A 22,488-nucleotide genomic window follows, 5' to 3' on the forward strand; every position below is an offset into this window, starting at 1 on the left:
GCAGAAGGTCACAGCCGGGTGGAGAAGGCGCCATGGTCTCGGAGTGCAGAGGCAGGTAACGGAGACCTCGGGGTAGCAAGGCAGGTGGTGGGGCCGGGGGCGGGCGGGTTGCCATTTGGCCGTCGAAACGAAGCAGGGGAGTTTCAGCTTCTGACTACGGCTATCCGTCTGGCTTCCCAAAATAAAAGTTGTCCGGCGCCTGCTGATGTGGTCGCATGCGCGACTTGAGATGCTCGGGGCGCAAATCCTATGCATGTCCGACAGAAGAAAGCCCTACAGCTCCCAGCATTCCCCAGCCAGCCGTGCTGGCTGGGGAATGCTGGGAGTTGTAGGGCTTTCTTCTGTCGGACATGCATAGAAATACGTCCAAAGAAACCTTTTCTGTGCTAGTCAAGTCTGCAACAAGCTTGGGTGTTGTGCTCTTGGGTGTAAAATAGGTACTTTTGGAGGGGAGGGGGGAAATTTCGCTTGAATTAATGATGATCATGATTTTGTCTAAGGATCAGGCCTCTGCTTTAACCCTTCTCTGGTTGGACTTAAAGTGGCTCCTGAAGACAAAACTAACCTCCTTTTTGTTCCTGTCTGGAGCTTGTAATTTCATTTTTAAAAATGTTATTGGCTCAGTTAACATCTGTCTTCCTAGTGTGCTACTCGAGCAAGCCTTATTCTTATTAGGAGGTTTTCTGTGAAACATTGTTGCCCTCTAGTGTTTTGGGACACGGAGAGCTGCTTCGTGGTGGTGTGAAGAAAATTTAATTGTCTAATGTCACAGGTATCGGAGCTATGAAATTTGAAACAACGTCTAACTCTAAACCTACTTGAACACATGAGCATTCATGTGCCAGTTCTTAAAACAACATATATTGGTCGTTTTCTTAATTTGAAAAAGGTAAGTTCCATGTGCTTGGAAGTTCTTTGCTGCTTTTGGTAAAGATCTGAGAACTAGGAAATGAGAAATAATTTGGTATTCATATTCATGCTTGTAGAACATCTACTGGAAATGTGAACTGTATCGAGTTAATGGCAAAGAAAGCATGTCCTCTTTTCATCCAGTATTTTTGGCCCGAACTTTATATGTCAGCTATAGTGAATCTTTCCGCAAATAAATATTAGCTAGAAATATATGGGAGAAATGATAGCAGTGGATGGATGAATACAATCTCTTGGGTTGCAATCCTGTATCCACCACCTGGGAGTAAACCCCACCAAACTCAATTACTTCTGAGTAGACATGCCTAGGATTGCACTGTTAATCTCACTATGTTTCAGCATCTGCATTTGTAGAATAGTGGGATGAGTAACGTTGATCTTTTGATATTGTTGACACCTGGAGGCTAGTTTGGGATCACTGGAAACACAACTCTACGTTAAAGGCAGAGCACTAATTTTAAAAGAAAATATCATCTTTAGTGTTGAGCCAAACAACGGGGGGGGGGGCACTTCCAAATCTCTTTTCAGCATACTTTTTAAAATAAATATCCCCTTATAACAGATTGTGGGGGTATACAGAAGAAGCAAGGCAATCTAATGCTGCCTTTCTAACCATTCCATCCACAGCTCAGTTAAGTATTTGAATATAGGCTGATCTAGGCTGCAGTTCTAGACATGCTTCCAATGAGCTTAGTGGCATGTATAGGATCAGGCGGCTAGTTCCATTTAAGTGGGACTAACACGCATTATTGCTGAGTCAGCGTATAAATACATAGCACTGAGGTATACAGCATGCTACTGTGCCAGTGCAACATCACAAACTATACAATGTCTTGTCATCTTAAGTTACCACTATTTCAGGAATGTTAGCTTGGTATTGCAGGGAGATACATTAATGCAAACATGTAGGGCTCACAGCCAATTATTGAACCTTGACCAAGTTCTAGATCAGCCTATGAATAAGTCAAGATGGCAAGAAGCTGAACATGCCTGAGATTTAATAAAGGCTAATTTCTGCTTGCCTAAATTGTGCTCAATAGTTAGCAGCTATAAAGTGTGGCATAGTGGACAGAATATTGGGTTTGGAAAGATATTGAATAAAATCCAAAATAAGCCCTACTTAGAATAGACTGAATGAAATGAATGGGATTTAATTTAGTCATGACTGACTTAAATCACATTTATTTCAGTGGGTTTATCTACGTAGGAGACCTAGGACATATGTTGGATTTTACCCATTGTCATTTATACTCTGCCTTGGACAGGTTTTCCTTGTTTAGCTAAACCTGCTGACATTGTTTGGATAAATTGTTGGCCTCTGTTGTAGATCCTTACGTACTGCTGCAAGTGTCTCTCCAGCCAAACAAATATTCAGAGCTGTCAGCCTTCAGAAGAATGCAGTCTTTTCATCCCTGGGGGCTAGATATGAGGGCATTACTGCACAGCACCTTTTTGAATACTAGATTTAGAAGGGTATCCATGTACTGGGTGAGGATGAATAGTTGTATAATACTTTTATGGTGGAAAAATGCTGCAGAAATATTATGCTCTGAGATGTGCATCTATTAGTGTTTCTAAAATCTATGTCCTTGGAATTTTTCTTTGATTATAAGTATCATAGCCTGAAAAATGTAATTCATTAATCTATACCCTCTCACTATTAGTTTGTCATAATGTTCTGTGCATGAAACCTATGATAGACAGTTTTCCATATTAACATTTTTAATATATATATTTGTCACATAAAAACAAGGGCATAATCCATCTAAGGTTAAGCACTTTTGAGTCCCTTATTCTTGGTGGAAGTATTAAGCATAAACTTAAATATAATCTCCTACTGAATTCAATAGGATGTAAAAGTGCTTGGCTTTGGTTGTGTCATGTCTTAACTGTTCTTGCCCAGCCTGTTCTACTTCACCAGCCTTCCCCAAACTGGTGCCCTTCAGATGTTTTGGACTTCAGAGCCCATCAGCCTCAGCCAGCATGGCCATGATCAGGAAACCTGGCCATTATGGTTCAAAACATCTGAAGGACACCAGGTTGGGGAAGGCTTTACTATACAATGTAATATAAATTGCTACTTCAGGTTTTTTTTGGTCAGTTTCAAAATTTCTCCCTAAGGGTGCAATCGTATGCATGTTTAGACAGAGAAAAGACCTACAACTCCCAGCATGCTCCAACATGGCTGGGGCATGCTGGGAGATGTAGGCCTTTTCTCTGTCTAAATATGTGTAGGATTGCACCCTAAGTTGGTCAACACACAGTTTTCCCCCATATTTTGTGATGGTCTGCCAAAACATGGCCTTCGTGCACAATGTAGTTAAATGTGGCTTTTAATCTCTATGTGTCATGACTTGGAAAATATTTGTAGTTTTCCAGGCTTTAGTTAAAACCAGTTCTCCATTTTGCATTTGAGTAATACATTTTTATTTTGTCAAAAATTGGACAATATGCTAGTATGGTAAATACTGGCATAGACCTGTTTCGCTTCTTGCAACTAACAGATATAAATGTTTCATAAGGAACTGTAAAATCTTGCATTATAATGAAATGCTTCATGATAATGGGACCCATCCACAGTAAATGGTTAAGAGTTAAAATTTGGGTAAAAGGAGAAAATAATAATATGCAAGTGGTCTGTTTTCTAAAATTTATTTTCGAGAATTGCAAGTTAAAATATGTAGGTGTGCTGAATATTAATGCAGGACTAAAAAGTTTGTTGTGGAAACAGGACACAGTAGAAAATGTTACCATCGTGTTTTCAAACTTACATCTTATAACAATGAGTTCTAGAAACTTAAATAGGAGTCTCGAGATTGTAGGCAGAGCCTATAGTAGGGATATGGAATGAGTGGCCCTTCAGATGAAGTTGGAATGCAGCTCACATCATCCCTTGCCATTGGCTATGCTGGCTGGGGCTGATGGGAGTTAAGCTTCAACAATATCTGGGGGGGGGGGACATGTTCCCCACCCTGGCCTATAGGAAGGCACACAAGACCATCTCAGAAGTGTTTCTTTCCCGTCACAAATGTTCTGTAGTAGCTTTCTTATTTCCAAAAAACATTCCTTTCTATATATTTTTAAATGATTGAAAAAAAATCTAACTGAATGCAATCTTTCCTAACTTTCAGTCACTGTCTTTACAGTAAAGATCTAAACGTCTTGTATAGTTGAAATCAAGGAATACCTGGCATGTCTAAAAGTTTGAGTATTAAAAGTATTGCCTTAGGGATGGGGTGCACTAAACCCTGATCGTAAGAGAGCAAAATCAGACTGCTATATTGCATGCTCCGTATCGCCAAAATCCCCCTTCTCCAGTGTGAATTCTCTCACTTCCATCACAGGTTTCTATTATTATTATTATTATTATTATTATTATTATTATTATTAACATTTCTATACCACCCCATATCCAAAGCTCCCTGGGCGGTTTACAAAGGTTAAAACATTAAAAGTACAATATGCATAATTTAAAATATAAAAAACACACAAGCAGACAATATATACAAAGACAACATAGTTGTAAAAGCAACTTACATAGGCATCACTCAACCATGGTTAATGCTAACCTGGGTTCATTTGCAGCTGGTTTCAAAACACTGGTTAATAAATACCATGTAATATAAATATATTAGCATCTATTATAGAAAACATCAATGTAATGATTATCAGGCTCCAATGCAAGTTTCAACCATGGTTAAAATGCCTGGGAGGAAGAAATCTGTAATTCCACAAACTGCTCATGATCTCTTGTCCACAGGTAAGATATTAGAAGTGTTATACGTCCACCAGGCCAGAAAATGTTATACTGAGGTTTAGTTTGGTTTCCAAGTAAATGCTTTAGAATTGGGAGTCTATTGAATGTTTATAGGGTGATAGGCTTGTGGGGGGGAGTGGGGATTTTTTTTTTTAATAGCTATATACAGGGATACTAGTGTTTTGGATTTCAGTTGTATATGACAAACTCCAAGACCAATAGCAAATTACTTGCTAATTTTAATGACTCAGATTCAGGGAAGGTAGTTTTTTAAGAGTTATTTGAGTAATGAGGAGGACTTGACTTCATGAACAGAAAGGTGAGGTTGATCAAGTAGGGATGTCAGAGAAATCTGCAGTGGAACCAAATGCATTTGGATTTTGATGAATTCGACCAGTAGATTCCAAAGTGGACCAGCTTTTCCCCTGTCGAGTGGATTCGGCTGACTTGCAGACCATTTTTCTAACTTTCCTGATTTTGCAGAAATGTCATTGTTGCAAAATATGCAAAAAAGAAAAAAAAATAAGCTGAAGCATGAAAATGGACATTGGGGGGATTTCGCGCATTTTGGAGGAATTTGCACATTTTCACATGGGTGAATTTGTGCAAATGTGCATTTGCACAAATTTGGGAATGAAAAAAATCTGATTCCGTGGGGGGGGTGGACTGCAAAATGAAAGACGCCTGACAATTCATGAAACACAGCTGGAACAGATTTTACACAATCCATACATTCCTATGCTCAACATGGAAGGAGAACTGCTACAATCCTGTCCTTACAGAAATAACTCATATTTTTGTCCCTCAAAATACTACCATTGTTCTTCAACCAATCACCCCCCTCTACTTGACTTTGTTGATTTGCCCTGCCCCCAAAACATTGGGTATTGCCAATGTAATTGATCCCCACCCCCCATCCCCAACTGCTGTGAATGTGTTCCACATACTCTGGAAATTATGTATACCCTGCTTTGTAAGGCCTGAAGAAAGAATGAGAGTGGTGAGTGCCCTTTCTATGGAGGCTATGTGTGGACAGATCTCTAACTGTGGCAGTGATGTTATTTATTTTATTTTTATGTATTATTACATATATATCCCACCTTTTTTCCTCTTGGAAGAAACCTGAGGCAACTTAAATGGGCCTCCTCCTCTCCATTTTATCCTCACAACAATCCTGGAGGTAGGCTAAGCTGAGAGTCAGTGACTGGCCCAAAGTCATCCACTGAGCTTCATGAATGAATAGGGACTAGAACCTGGATCTCCTCAGTCCCAGTCCAGCACTCTAACCACTATACCACACCAGCTCCCGGTGATGGCACAACTATCTCTAGATAAGCAAGCTGTTGTATTTCAGTCTGTCCAAGCACTGGTAGAGGCCGTGTGCTGTATCCAACTAGTGACTCCTGCTAATGAAAATACCCCTTTCTTCAGCGGCATGAATTTTCCCTCCCTCTGTAGCCCACCATCCTTCCCTAAATCTGCTCTGCAGGGTAGGGCCTAACTATTTTGTCTTGAGAATTTAAAACAAGTTTTTATTGTCCTTCAATTTACTGATCCATTATATTTCCATAAATATATTGACTACCCAAAGAACTTGATACTATGACCAGCACTGAGGAACCGCATGGTGGTGGGTGCAATAATTATTGTACTTGTATAGATTGCCGAAGTCCATTTATAATTTGGCTCCTAGTGAAGATTTTGCAAAAGCAGGTTCAGTTACCTGGCTTCACATGAGCAATCATTTAGTTAGTGTTCAAATGGTTATGGAATTCCTTCCTGAAAGTGGTTAGAACAGTTTCATCCCTGTTGGTTTTCAAGTGGACAGTAGAAACATCTGACGTTCAATGATGCTTAATTATGATGCTGAAGTTTTAACTCCCTGTCTTCCTACTCTGTCTTTAATTCTGTTTAATTCTGTTTAATCCTGTTTTAGTGATTTTATTGGGTTTGATTGTACTGTAAACTGCCTTGGGGTTTCTTTTTAGGGCTGAAAGGTGGTCTAGAATTTTTTTTTTAAATAAAATAAGTGGACTTCCAGATCTGCATATAGATGGACAGGAATCAAATTAACCACATTTTTACATTTTGTAGCTTTGCATTTTCTTCTCAATGGTCATTCTATATTACAAACAATTCTTCTATATTCTCCTTCCATAATTTCGTTTCTCAGGTAAATACTGCATTCCACTGTTGTGTCTGTGTTTCACCTTCAGGGGTTTCGTTCACTTAAAAACAGTTTGCCAATAGCTGGATGAAGTACTATCATATTTTAACATGACTGGAAATCTCCTAACTCTTTTTTTCTTCTTCTTCCAGCATATATTTTCTGTGAATTGTGCTGAGGATAAATAAATGTGCTGCAATGGTGACATAAACTGCCAAACTGGACTGGAATAAATTTTGAAACGTCTCTCTTTAATCTAAATGCTGCTGCTATTGGAAACCATCTGAGGCATGACTTACAACATGACTTTTATTGTGAAACTTCATAGACATTTTCAACGAACAGTTATACTGCTGGCCACTTTTTGTATGGTGAGCATTGTTATTTCAGCATATTATTTGTACAATGGCTACAAACAGGAAAATGAACTTTCTGAGATCTCATCAGAGGTGGAATGTGGAGATCTTCCAGTGCTGCTGCCCTACAAATTAGCACCATGGAAAACAGTTAAGTCCATTGATCCTCTAAGGACTGATCCTGTGGTGCTGGTGTTTGTGGAAAGCCAGTACTCTGCACTTGGTCAAGACATAATAATGATTTTAGAATCCAGCAGATTCCAATATCATATAGAAATTGCTTCTGGGAAGGGTGACCTTCCTGTGCTTATAGATAAAAACAGAGGCAAATATGTTCTCATAATATATGAAAACATTTTTAAGTATGTGAATATGGATTCCTGGAATCGAGGCCTTCTAGATAAATACTGTGGAGAATATGGTGTAGGAATGATTGGGTTCCATAAGAGCAGTGAGAACACATTGCAGACTTCTCAGTTAAAAGGTTTTGCTTTCCATATCCATGGCAATGTGGGTGTTAAGGACTGTTGCATCAATCCTCATTCTTCTCTGCTCCGTTTGACTAAATCATCAAAGTTTGATAAAGGTCCTTTGCCTGGAAATGACTGGACAGTTTTCCACATAAATCATTCAGCCTACCAACCTGTTATATTTGCAAAAGTAAAAGCACCTGAAAACCACCCTCCACCTGTAATTAAAAGTGCTCTCCATGCAACTGTTGTTCATGACTTGGGTCTTCATGATGGGATTCAGCGCATTCTTTTTGGCAACAATTTGAACTTTTGGCTGCACAAGCTCATATTTATAGATGCTGTTTCATTCTTGACTGGAAAGAGGCTTACGTTGTCCTTGGATAGATACGTTCTAGTTGACATTGATGACATCTTTGTTGGAAAGGAGGGAACAAGGATGAAGGCTAATGATGTACAGGTAAAGTAGGCAAAACAGTACCACCTACGCTATGGGGATGTTACTCAAATTTCAGGTGCAAACTTCAGTTTTTAACTTGAAATAACATATTTAGGAGTTAAACTAAAAAAGATACATCCATTGTACCAAAGATATGCATTCGTAACAGGGTAACTATCTCAGCCCGTCCAATCCAAGACCCAGTAAAAGTACTTTAAAGGCAGTTTAGGGTGCAATACTATCAACTCTGCCCTTGATATCAGGAGCCTCTGAACTTGGAGGCTTCTGATCATCCAATGCAGGGTGGGAGGAGCAGCGGAAGCTGTCTTCACCTACTTGTCCTCCTGCCCTGCACTTTTGCTAGACAGGCTTTTTTGCCTGTCTAGTGATGGTGCTTCAGAGGGAAGGAGGTTGGAGAGGCCTCAGGATAGCTTGTAGCCTGGTCTCCCCTCCCCTCCCTTCTCTGAGGTTGTTTTTTCTGACCTCAAAGGGCAGCTAGCATGGTTCTTTCTCCACTGGCTGTAAGGGGGCAGGGGAGGGGGTCAGATCTGTGACTCCCCCTTCCAATGTCAGAGCATTGTCTCTGATCTCAGAAGGGGGAATCCCCAGTATCCTGTGGGCCTTCAGACAATGGCTAGGAGCCACTGGATTGCTCCCTCTGTCTCATTGAACCAAAAGGCTTAAATCAAACAATTTGGTTTAGCTTTATGGTGGATCTTCCTATTGCTGGAATCTAATGTAAATTACTATTTGACAACAAAGAACTTTTCAGAATGAGTTATCTTGTTGGTATTTGTTTTTGTATTGGCCTTATTTATTAGTATGAATATTCAGCTTTCATTGTATACTGCTTTGCAATTTCCATTTGGTCACTAGCAAGATTTATGGTAATCCAGCTTGGGGGTCAAATGTACCCCAAGAAAGTACATTTTTAAAAAAATCTGGGCATGGTATTGTGATACCATTTGGAAGTAAAAATAATTAGACGGTTGTTGAGAATGTCCCTTTCTCAATAAAACAATATAGTTGTAAAAAGGTCATTGGAGTCGATAAAATCCTGCAGTGTAAGTACATAACATCTACAAGAATGGTGTGTGACCCCTAGAGATATGAAGGCCTGGGAAAATTCAGGAAAAAAAATGCTTTTTCCCCATTTTTTTTTCCTGAGGACCTTTTTTTTTCTCTGAAAAATTGAAGAGCTTTGGATTATGAAATATTTTATTTTAGAATGTAAGTCAAAGTATTTATATATTGTTACCCAGCCTTTACTCCCCAGAAAGTGATTTCTAAAAGCTATGTAATAAGACTTTTATAGAAAGACTGAAGATGTAAAATGTCTGGAAATAATGAAGCCATGAGGAAAAATGTATTTTTTAACCCTCTCTGGGTATCCTCTCTGTAAGATACCCAGCATAGTTATTTCTTTCATTCCATGTTAAAATTATTGATCTACAGTATATTTTACCAATAGATATTCATGCTCAGTTTCCCAACTTGTGAGTAGAGTCACCATTGTGCATTCTTGACAGTAAATGTGCATTCTTGGCAGTTTGAGTTTTGTTCCAAAAAGTCCTGTGTGTCTGAGCTTGTTCTGGTAAGATACTGTATCAGTCATTTAGGGAGAACCGACCTTCCTCCTGATTCTGCACTGCCTCGCAGCCAGTGCAGAAAAGCCCCGTCCTCCAAGCTTGCAAGAGGAGCGCGGAATGGCTGAAACAGGACGTTTGGGGGGGGCGTTCCAGGGCAGGGAGGGTGGAAATGCTGGTATGACACATCCAATGTGTTGTCCAGCAGCCTCCTCCCCTGCTCCACCATCCCGCGGCTCGACAGCCGAAATTGGCTGTCTAGCCAAAAATGCAGGGCAGGAGAAGCACGGAGGAAACGATCCCCTCCGTGCTTCTCCTGCCCTGCGTTGGATAGGTAGTTGCCTCTGAGTTCAGAGGCGGGCCGCCTATCTGCATAGGATTGCACCCTTAATGTAGTTCTAATCTATTCAGACAGTAATTACAAATTTACTAACTGCATTTACTTTTAAAGGTTTTTTAATATAATCACAATGTTGTTAGCAGAAAGGTTGCTTTATGTTCCTAAAGCAGCCCTTCCCAACCTGGTGCGCTCCAGATGTTTTGGACTACAGTGCCAAGCATCCATTGGTCATGCTGCCTGATGGGAGCTGAAGTCCAAAATATCTAGAGGACACCAGGTTAGGGAAGGCTGCCTTAAAGCAACGAAGTGACCTTAGATCTGTAACAAACACTGAAAGTATTGCTTATTTTTCAATTTTTCCCAAAATTTCAGTTTTTCCACAAAAAATGGGGGGGAGCCATTTTTTTCCCATTCCCCCAAAATTTCCAGAAATTTTACATCTCTAGTGACCCCACAGTTTAAAAAACAACAACAGATTACATAATTCTAACAGCCACATATATAGCGGTGCAGTCATCACATTTTGCAAAGCCAGCAAATCTTACAGTCTGTAACCACAGCACAAGTTACTTGAACAGCCCATGCACAATTACCACATTTACAACTGTGTAAGTTGGACAGACAAAACAGGTAAGAAGAGTACTATTTGATGGCATATGTAGTCCAGCATTCTGTTCCCACAGTGGCCAGCCAGATGCTCATGGAAAGCCCTACAGATGCCATAAAGGCAGTCGTACCCTGCCACTTGTGTTCTCCAGCACTGGTATTCAGACTGGTCTGCCTCTGATACTGGAAGTAACATAGCTGTCATAACTAGTAGCCATTGACGACTTTATCCTCCAAACTGATGGCCTTCACTACATCCTGTTGTAGACTTGTAGTGAGTCCTATTGTTTAATTATGTGCTAAGTGATTAAATATTTCCTTTTGTCTGTTCTGAATAGCCTTCCATTCAGCTTCATTGGATGATCTTAGTTTCTAATATTATTAGAGAGGGAGAAAATATTTTCCACACCATCCATAATTATATACTCTAACATGTCCCCCCATACCCACCTTTTTTTCTGTTCACCACAACCCCAATTCTCTTCCTGGTCAGTCAGTGCCACCTCAGACCTCATCAGCATATTCGTGAAGTTAAGATTTTTTGCCCCAGTGTGCATCACTTTATACTTCCTTACACTGAACCATATTTGCCATTTATTGCCTATTCTCCCAGTTTGGAGAGATTATTTTGGAGCTCTTTGCAAACCATTTTTTTCTTTTTTACCTTCTGAAAAATTTGGTGTCTCCAGAAAAGTTGGCCACAGCTCACAGCTCACCCATGACTCCAGATCATTTATGAATGAGTTGAAAAGCACATGTCTCATTACAGGTCCTTTGGTAACCCCACTGGTTACCTCCCTCCCTTGTGAGAGCTGTCTATTCCTACTCTCTGCTTTCTGTTGTTTAACCAGTTACCAATCCATACATAAGAGGACTTTTCCTCTTATCCCTTGACTGCAACGTTTGCTCAGGAGTCTTTGGTGAGGGACTTTGTCAAAAACCTTTTGAAAGCCCAAGTAAAGAATGTCATGGTTTAAACTTTGTCGCTGAAATCAACAGGATCTAAAAGTGCTTAACTTTGGCTGGATCATGGCTTGTATTAGGTGTGAATATGTTCGACTGTATGACTGCCATTCCCCTATGGTCAGGGCTCCACACTGAGGTCATAACATCTGCAACTACCAACCAAGTAGGTTGGGTGGATTATATTTACACAACTGTCCCACCTCCCTTAACATGCTGGTATGAGAATTTATTGCATACAATATCTAGTCATGTGGCTGATTGGAGGTGTAAGAGGCTTCTATCTATCAAAATTATTTCTAGGCCACCTTTAATAGTGGAACTTACTTCTGCCCATCATCCCCATGCATTCTGAGACCTGTGAGTGCTGCACCAGGACTGAAAGTTGGAGGCTGTAAGATCAAGGTTTCATATTTCAGTGCACCCGATTGTGGGGGTGGGGTATATATGTAAAAAAGAAAAGAAAAAGTGTGCATGGAAGATAGGCTTTAAGGTAGCCTTGTCCTTCATGTGCTGTTTTGGGGGAGGGGATTAAAACATGTGATTCCCTGCCAGTATTTTGAAATGCTAAAGCCCAGGAAAAAGTTGTATCATATGATTCTGCTCCATGATTTTGCTCCCTGTCGCAAATCAGCTTAGCCATTAAATCCCCAGGTAGTCTTGAGAAAGTCATTATCCCTTCCCCAAACCCCTTCACCTGTAATATAAGGAAGATACTACAAGCCAATTGACTTAATTATAAAAAGCACTTCTCATACATTAGGTATGCATACATTCCCTTCAGCAAGCATTATTGTAAACGATTATTGTTGCCTGATTCTGATGTACATTCCTGGCTTGCTAGAACAATAGTTGAGAAGATATAGGGAATGACCATTGAGAGAACATAATCCCCTTCATGCCTCCTTCCCACCGTGTCTTATTAATGTCCAAAAAGAGATACTGTGATTTAATGTCAGTTTACTAACAGGCTCTCAAGCCATGATATGTATGTGATTTCAGATTCTTAGTGGTAAACATGACCTTAAATCACACTTTCCTGTTTTGTATGTTTAAGCTGGCCAGAACTGGTATGCCAAGTAAGGGAGTTGGCAAGGGGGGAGTGAGCAGTCCCAATGCTCATTCCTGCCTGCTAAACTATGGTTTAGGATGCCAGCAAATATACATCTGAATTGGTCCTCTATGTGTAAAGACATAGTGTGTGTGTGTGTGCGCACATACATGGGGCCCTGTCAGTGAGGCCAGGCTGCCCAGTTTGGATTAGAAGCAGGTTTTGGGAACACTGCAATAGTGGGTTGGTGCACATGACACAACAGCCCATTGTGGGTTAATTTACTCATGAGGAGCTTCAGTGCATTCCAGATAAATAAGCAAGCCCCGGCCAGGGGGTTGCTGTGGCTTGTTGTGTTGTCTGAACCTGGCAGCAGGGGTTATTTGAGGGTTAAACAACCCTTGCATGACCCTAAAATAGACTGTGGGTTATGCAAGGGTTGTTTAACCCTCAAATAACCCCTGCCTCCTGGGTTAGGATGATACAACAAGCCATGGCAACCCCAGCCGAGGTTTGCATATTCATTATGGTGGATGGCATGCACTGTGGCTCCCCAAGGGCTAATGAACCCATGATGGGCTGTTGTGTCATCCAAACCAGGTCAGTGTTGATTCTCCGCCCCGCCCATCCTTTTATAGAAATTCTTGTGAACTATTTGTTTACATGGAAGAAAGTAGAAGGTACACTTTCTCCTTAAATACAACAGCCCCTGCACAGTAAGCTACTGAGAATCGAACCCTCCTGTGTGTGCATGGTCCCAGCCTAAGTTCCTTAATCACACTAAAGTGGGATATGTTCAGGGGAAGAGATCTTATGTTTGTCAACAATTTTCTTTAATTATATCTTTGCCTATGGAGCTTCCATGTTCTGAGGTTAGTGAAAACTCTGCAAAGGGCAGTTTGATCCTAAATGCATTTGTGCACAAAACTTGCTCTGATCCAGCAAAACAAATAGACAGAATACACAAGCCATGTACTTTTCTTTTAATGAGTTACAAGCCGCAGTAGTATCGTGACCTGTGTCCCAGATTAATGCCAAGAACACCAAAGAACACCTTTTTATTGCCGAGTGGGAGTTTTCAGCCATCCTACAAGAACACTCTCCATTATATGTAATTGGATACTGAGATAGACCCAGTCAGATTTAAGTGTATCTGTAGGGTGCTACATATAATTATTCAAATATCCATCCTCTGGGAGCAACTGAATTAGTAAATTATTAGTGATGACGGAAGTGCTATATTTGATATAAGATTAGACCAGACTTACCCAACCTGGTGGCCCCCAATTGTTTTGGACTGCTACTCACTTCCATGCTGGCAATGGACCATTGACCATGCTGATGGGAGTAGAGTCCAAAACCTCTGGAGGGCACCAGGTTGGACAAGGCTGACCTAGACTAATAATGAATTGTATTTGCATCATCCTTTGAAGACTCCGTAAGAATTATCAATACTTCCTGAGGGTCCCTGACTAGCAAGGAAGACTTCTGGATGATCACCAGCTACATTGAAAATGGAGTCCCTTTGTAAACATCCTCAATAAATTAACGTAATTTATATAGCAATACAAGATATGTTGATGTGGATTATTTCTCTAGTGTGTGCATCCGAGCAGTAATTGATCCACGTGAACACAATTTGTGTATACACAGACACACAACAGCTAACATGTTTGGAACTGACTCATATATAGATATCACAAGTTTTTGTGGTGTTTAATTTTTATATGTCTTGTATTCCAATTGAAGTGAAGCATGGATTTGTGTAAATAGGTGGGACCTTTGAAGAAAGCTATTTTTTTTGCTCTTCTTCCGTAAGAGAAATCTAGAGGTAAAACAAATGGCTAGAGAATACCTTAAAAAAACTTGAATATGGTCTAAGACTCTATCAGAAATGAATTACTTTAGCCATTTGTGCCCAGAATTCAAGAAAGTGTCTTTAAATAGTTGAGACTGTAAGGTGGGGGCAGGAGAGAGGTTAAACTATAACCCTGGATACTCCTTTGCTTAGTAATTGCAGTTTTTAAAGTTGCAATTAGTACTGTAAGGAAACTTGATTGTATTGACACTAATGATACTATACAGCAATAGCAACGGTATGCATTGCTTTATAAAAATAGTAGTTTGGATTAATATTCAACAGTTAATAATATTCTTTAACATTATAGTAGACATTTTTCTTATTCACAAACACAATAGATCTGAGTGCTTCCTACACATACACATCTTCACAGAGTTTTCGCCTTCATTTCTTAAGCTGTTTAATACAGAGACATAAGAAAAATACCAAATAGCTAAACCTGCATATTGTATGTAGGTGTAACTTTCATTTCTTAAATACATAGTATGATCCAGTCAAAAGATGAGGCATTTAAAAGTCTATTGTTTTCATGGGCAGAACTTGAACTCACATTGAAATCAATGGAACTAAAAAAGCGGCTTTACTTTGGCTTTCAATTTGGAAAACAGAATATTTATTTTTATTTATTATTACTTTGTATCCCACCTTTTTCCTCTAGCAAGGAACCCAAAGTGGCTCACATGGTCCTCCCCCACCTCTCCATTTTATCCTCACAACAACCCTGTGAGGTAGCTTAGGCTGAGAGTCAGTGAGGGCACAATCCTATCTGACAGGCATCCTATGTATGGCGGGGGGGAGTAGTGTGGAGGTGATTGTCATCTCTGTGCTCCTCTCACCCTGCATTTTCGCTAGATGGGCAGTTTTGCCTGTCTACCTGGGGCTCTGTGTAGTGGGAGGGAAGGAGGCTGGGGTATCTGCATTTGGGGGGCTGCCACCGAGAAAGCCATCTCATGCGTTGCTGCTGACTGTGGCTCTGAAGGCAACAGCACATGCAAGACAGACTATGCTCCAGTTCAGATAATCACCTAACCATAGTTTATTTTAGGTAATTGTGAATGAGCTGTGATGAGCCTCCTCCTTCTCTTTTTCTCCTCTCCTCATTTTGTGCGCCAAGAACTTCTGCTTTGACTGTATAACAAACTACAATTCTTTGCTGATACAAACTTGGGCAAATGTGGGCAGTTCTAACCAAAATTAGTTAAGACAAACCAGGATCAAAACCTGGTTTCAGATTTGGCTTAACTAACTAGTTAGAACAAATCACACTTGCTCATGTTTGTATACAGTCATGGTTTTTTATAAATTCAGAATCATGGTTTCCTATAAATTCAAAGCAGGAGCTTTCACTCTCCTCCTTTTGTATACTAAGGTGTACAAGAGGAGAGGGCGAGTCTGCCAGCTCAGGTCTCACCAGGGCTTTACCTAAGCTATGGTTAGAAGGTGATTGAACTGGGTCAGTAGCTATAGTGTGCTTTGCATTCCTCCATTTAGTAACATCATATGACCATGAAGTCAGTGACCAAAAGTGATGAATTAAGCCGGTAATATTGGGCACTAGAAAAGCAATGTCTCTATCCAGTTAAGGGGGAAAACAACTCTGTGAGAAGGCACATTCTCGTTTTGAAGAAGACTTACCCATTTTTTTAAAAGACTTTAAATACTAAATTCCATCTTGGAGATAAATTCTGAAACACTGCAATAGAAGCAGTCATTTAAATAACTGTTATGTTACACAGTAGAATTGGGGGGGGGGTCTTTAAACCAAAGTTAATGCCTTCCATTAAAGATGTTAGCAGTGTCAAATGCAATGCATCTTCATTACTATTAATGTGGAAGGAGTTGTCCTCAGCAGCATGGCGACACACTGAGTGAACGGGGTAACGTTAATGCAAAACAGTTGAAAAACTGGTACTGAAAGCCATATTTGTGTGTGACTATCATCATATTAGACAAAGTGATTATTCCACTGAATATATGTCTCACATTAAAAAGCTGCTTAACAGGAAGGCTGTTTATATTCAGCACCTTTGCCTTGCTCATTTTAGTACAGTATATCAATATACTAATAGGGAACTTAGGAATTGTGCAGGCATATCTTTAGCAGTCTGGTGTATCAAATGGATACACAAGACTGCTTTCTTGTGTATCAACACAAGAAACAATTGTTTTCAATGGGCTGGTTCATGAGTAAAGAGAAGCCAGAATTGCTGACAACCTGGGCTTATTGGGAACAAGCAAACCAGGAAACCTTTGTCCATGGTCTGTTTAGTTTAGTGTTGTGTCTGAACTGGAATCCTTGGCTTGTTTTTCTGCTAACAAACCCCAAATCACAAGCCAAAAACAATAAGACAGGGATTTCAGGGAATTCCAGCTTGTTAGGAGAGCAACAAGCCAGTTATCCAGGTTCAGATGTTAACGCTAAAAAAACTCCAGATGGAGGTTTCCTAATTTGTTCAGCCACTCCTGCTAGTCGGAGGAGCCAAGCAGGAGCAATTGGGCAGCATGCATAAGCATGCTTGCTCATTCCTTATAAGCCAGAATTCTGTGCAAACCAGCCTGTTTATCTCCATAAAATGAATGCTAAAACAAAAGTGGCCACGGTGCAGCAGTTGCCACCTCTAGGAGTACTGGTGCCATGGAGTCAAGGGATCAGTACTCTGAGCACTGAAGAGCCAGAGGCCAAAATGATGGCCACCAAATGTACTACTGGATCCAAGAACATTTGAGACTGAATGGATTACATTCACCCTGTAGTCTCTGGTTTTCCACTGCATTGAATTCTGGAGTACTTGGGCAACAACAAGAAATGGAGAGCCAGAGATCAAGGAGTGTTTCTTTGTCTTGGTTACTGGCTCCTCAGTGTTTAAGGTTTCCTGGCAATATTGCATTCTTTTAATAAACTTGCCAGTTAATTGTTGTGGACTTCCATTTGTACTATTTTATAGTTAAACTACAAACTATAATAGTTGGCTTGTTCTATCAGGCATTTGATTTGTATTTAAAATTAGAGTATGTTGACAGAATGGCACTACCTTTTGTTGCAGAATTTAAGCTTCCTGCTTCTCCCCTCCCAGTCATGGACCAGAGACAGTAGTTTGAGCGGATGTTTCAAAGCAAACACCGAGGTGTGGTACAGTCAAGAATGGCTCAAGACTGGACTTTGAACAATTAGCTTACACAAAGTTTTATACACACATTGAAAAAATACATGGACAGAACATTCCTCTTAATATGATTGGTCTTCAAGGTTGAAACATGTCAAGCATGTGCAGAAGCATCAGCTAGCCTTTCCCCTTGGGGGCACTAACAGTCAACTTATGTTTGCCTTGCAATTTATGAAAAAGGGAACTTATAGAAATTGTTTTTCATCCAGAAGAGACAGGCTTAGCCACAGATTTATTTTAGACAACTTGTGGTTGTCTGCTTTCAGTTACATTTAGTAATTTCAACAGTTAAAGTGTAAAAGGTTAAACAGCTTTAAGTTCATTATTAAGACACAATCAGTTGAAATGACAGAACAAAATGGAGGCACGGGCGCTAAGAGATTTCTGTCACACTTTTATGCAGTATGTGTTGATCCCTCCCCAACTCACACACACTGCTTGCCCCTGGAGTTGAGGGATATCAGCAGAGGGTGCAAACAGTTTCATATGTATTATTGGTAATGGAGTTATAAAGTATTTAAGATTCAGCATTTCCCAAAGTAGCATTTGATTAGAATCACCAAAACAGAGCAGTGAGGTTGCAGTCCCTTACAGCTGTGGGACATTTACCATAGTAGTACAGGCATGTCTTGGGTAGTGACAGAAACCACAGAAGGGGTAACAGAAGAGGGCTGATGTATCTAATGAGGTCTCTATGTTGGCCAATAAGGCCTGTGTAAAAATAATACACTTCTGATGAGTGGATGAATGTGTGCATGTCTTGAGGAAGGAGTATAAAGAAAGGATATGGCTGTGGTTCTCTGCCTCCTTAACTGGGAAAAAGCCCTGCTGAACTCAATAGTACTTACTTCTGCATAGACATATATTATAGGCTCAGTAGCAGCACCTTTAGGAGCACAGGAGAGGAGGATCTTCCACCAGTAGTCATTTATTGGATTAGACTTCAGTGGTATATGCCAAAACTTACTGAATACAGTATCAACGAGGTAGTGTTTGGAGATAATGCTAAACTACAGTTCACCAAGAAGTGACCAAGCCTAGGTTTCAATCCTCCCCGCTCCACTCCTCTTGTGTGGCTGGGAGAAGGAGTTCAGATGCTTTTACTTCAGGTTTTGGTTAACCAGAGCTTGTCACGTTATCTGAACCCAACAAACTGTTTTTTACATTAACTATACTTTGTTTCAAACAAGCCAGCTTCAAACTGTGGCTTCTGAAGCCAGCTTGTTTAAACTCACCTTGTTTCAACTAACATTAACCATAGTTCTGGATTCAGATGATACAGCAAGCTGTGATTAACCAGAAGGGGAAATGAAAGCTTCTGAGAGATTCAGGAGCAGAGGTGAAGAGGGAGTGCGTGAACCTGGAAGAAGGCAAAGCTGTCTCCCATATCAGAGAGCCTGAGTAACCCTGGTGACAGTCCCCTGGGTTGAAGGTACTGCTGCTGAATGCCAGGTTGGTGAATGGGAAAATGACTGCCATCCAGGACTTGATCCTGGATTATTGTGCTGACCTGGCCTGTATTACGGAGACTTGGTTGGATGAGATGGGGGGAGTAAATCTCTCCCAGCTTTGCCCACCTGGATTCTCCATGTTGCAGCAGGCAAGACCTGGGGGGCGGGGAGGTGGAATTGCTGTGGTCTGTTATGATTCTATCCCCCTTTCCACATGCCCCATCCTGCAGTCTTCTGGTTTCAATTGTGTTTATCTGAATGTGGGTGTTTCAGACAGAACAGGGATTCTACTGGTGTACAGCCCACCCCGCTACTCAATAGTCTCCCTTCCTGAGCTAGCTGAGGTGGTCTCAGGGTTGGTGCTGGAATCTCTGTGGCTTGTTGTGCTGGGGGACTTCAACATACATGCTGAGGCCACTTTGTTGGGAGTGGCTTAGGAATTCATGGCCTCCATGGCAACCATCAGCCTGTCCCAACTAGTATCTGGCCCCACTCATTCAGCAGGGCACACTTTGGATCTGGTTTTCTGTGTAGGGTGGGATGATGGTATTCTGGGAGTGGAGGAACTTTCTATAGTTCCATTGTCATGGACAGATCACTATCTGGTGGGGTTTAGACTTGCTGGGACTCAGAGCCAGTTAATCTCTGGAATGGAGAAATGGCCCGGGCAGTTGACACAACTGCTCCTGAGCATCCTCTCTCACAGAGTGGAGCCAAACAAGCCCCCTCATTTTCCAAGGCACTGCAGGTAATGAAATAAGTGGGATGTCAGTTAGAATGACATTGGCAGAAAACTTGGAACGGGTCCAACTGAACACAGGCTAGAGCTAATTTTTAAGCCTACTCCATGGCAATGAGGGTAGTAAAGAAATTGTATTTCACCACCACTGCATCTGCTCAGTTGTCCAGTAGAGCTTTTTGGGGTGGTCAGACGCCAGTTACACTCTGGCCCACAAGAAGGAGGACCACTCGATAGCCTGCTGTGACCAATTTGCACACCACTTTGCAGAGAAAATTAATCTCATCTGCGCCAATTTGGATGCCATAGTTGATACAACTCTGGTGGATGTAATTTTGGCTCCTGCTTGTCCAGTTACAGTGGATAGTTTTCAATTTGTACAACCCGAGGATGTGGGCAGGATCCTTGGAGAGGTGAGGCCTACCACCTGTGTGCTGGACCCTTGCCCTTCTTGGCTTATAAAAGCAGCTGGGGGGAGGACTGTCTGAATGGGCAAGGGTAACGGTGAATACCTCTTTACGGCAAGGTGTGATTCTGTCTTGTATGAAGGAGGCAGTGGTAGGACTTTGTTATGGGTTTTTTTTTGTTGTTTTTTAAAAAACCCTCCCTGAAGCCCACTATTTCCAACTGGTCTCCAGTATTCCATTCTTGGGCAAGGTGCTGGAGCAAGTGGTAGCTTCTTAGCTCCAGGAATTCTGGATGAGACGAATTATCTAGATCCATTTCAGTCTGGCTTCAGGCCTGATTATAGGACTGAGACTGCATTGGTCACCTTGGTGGACAATCTGCACTGGGAACTGGACAAGGACAGTATGTCCTTGTTAGTTCTCCTGGACCTTCAGGTGACTTTTGATACCATTGACCATGGTAATCTTCTGAGGCATCTGTTTGAGGTGGGACTGGGAGGCACTGTTACACAGTGGCCCTGGTCCTTCTTGGAGGGCGATCTCAGAAAAGTAGTGCTGAAGGATTCCTGTTTGAAGCCATGGCTATTGTTCTGTGATGTCCCTCAGGGTTCCATCCTATCCCCGAGGCTATTTAACATATACAGTCAGGGCCAGAAATATTGGAACAAGGATAACTGTTTTGGCAGTTGGCCTCTATACACCACCACATCGAAGTTGAAAGGAAACAGACCCAGATGGGAGCGAAGTCAGGACTTTCAGCTGTAATTCAAGGGGCTTGACAAAAGTGGGGCACTAACCATTCAGGGAGTACAGCCAGTGGCATACACACACACCCATCCTTGGTGGGTCATAAGTAATGGAAGGAATGGCTGACAAGCAGCTGCATGGCCAGGTGTGGCCTGTTTCCTGGGTGCCCCATGACCAATCAAGCAGAGAAAAGGCCTGGAGGTGGTTCTGAGTGTTACATTTGCATTTGGTAGCTGTTCACTGGACCTCCCAACATGAGGTCCAAAGAGGTGTCCATGCGAGTGAAGGAGGCCATCATTAGGCTGAGGAAACAAAATAAACCCATCAGAGAGATAGCAAAAACAGAGGGAGTGGCCAAAACAACAGTTTGGAACATCCTGAAAAAGAAGGAATTAGCTGGCAAGCTCAGCAACAGCAAAAGGCCTGGCAGACCACGGAAGACAACTAAAGTTGATGACCGCAGAATTCCACTCATAGTGAAGAGGAACCCTTTCACAACATCTACCCAGGTCAAGAACTCTCTTGCGAAGGTAGGCATGTCATTGTCAACATCTGCAATCAAGAGACGGCTTTATGAATGTAAATACAGAGGCTTCACAACAAGGTGCCAACCACTGGTAATGCTCAAGAACAGACAGGCCAGGTTAGCCTGTGCCAGCAAACACCTAAAAAGGCCTGCCCAGTTCTGGAATAAGATTCTTTGGACTGATGAGACCAAGATTAACTTGTATCAGAATGGTGGGAAGAGAAAAGGAGAAGGAAAGGAACAGCTCATGATCCAAAGCATACCACATCATCTGTCAAACATGGTGGAGGCAGTGTTATGGCATGGCATGTATGGCTGCCAATGGAACTGGGTCACTGGTGTTTATTGATGACCTGACTGCTGATAAAAGCAGCAGGATGGATTCTGAAGTGTGTAGGGCTATACTTTCTGTTCAGATTCAGCCGAATGCTGCCAAACTGATAGGACGCTGCTTCATATTGCAGATGGATCATGACCCAAAACATACAGCAAAAGCTACCCAAGAGTTTCTCCAGGCAAAGAAGTGGGATGTTCTTCAGTGGCCAAGTCAGTCACCTGATCTCAACCCAATAGAGCATGCTTGTCACTTACTGTAGACAAGACTGAAGGCAGAAAGACCCATAAACAAGCAGCAGCTGAAGGCAGCTGCAGTAAAGGCCTGGCAAAGCATCCCGATGGAGGAAACTCAGCATTTATTTATTTATTTATTTATTTATTATTACATTTATTAATCGCCCATCTGGCTGGTCACCCAGCCACTCTGGGCGATGTACAACATACAATAAAAACAGTTTAAAACAATAAAATTCTACAATAAAAACATTTTCTAAAATACCCTAACCCACCCCAAATGCCTGCCTGAACAGCCACGTTTTTAATGCATGACGGAAGCTCATTAAAGAGGGGGCATGATGGAGTTCCCTAGGGA

The 22,488-nt window shown here is 41.4% G+C and overlaps 1 protein-coding gene across 3 annotated transcripts in view; it reads left to right on the top strand.

Annotated features, from left to right (window-relative positions):
• LOC146343831 (bifunctional heparan sulfate N-deacetylase/N-sulfotransferase 3) overlaps window positions 1-22,488 on the top strand; it is a 140,041-nt gene continuing 117,553 nt past the window's right edge. For all 3 annotated transcript variants that reach the window (XM_084855907.1, XM_084855905.1, XM_084855906.1), the window contains exons 1-2: window positions 1-55; window positions 7,007-8,140. In XM_084855907.1, the coding sequence (XP_084712033.1) occupies window positions 7,145-8,140 (996 nt within the window). In that variant the 5' untranslated portion in view covers window positions 1-55; window positions 7,007-7,144. The remainder of the gene's footprint in view (window positions 56-7,006; window positions 8,141-22,488) is intronic.

The sequence above is a fragment of the Heloderma suspectum genome, chromosome 5 (genome assembly GCF_057233095.1).
Source record: "Heloderma suspectum isolate Gila_16-S chromosome 5, 16-S_ref, whole genome shotgun sequence".
In the NCBI taxonomy this organism is placed as follows: domain Eukaryota; kingdom Metazoa; phylum Chordata; class Lepidosauria; order Squamata; family Helodermatidae; genus Heloderma; species Heloderma suspectum.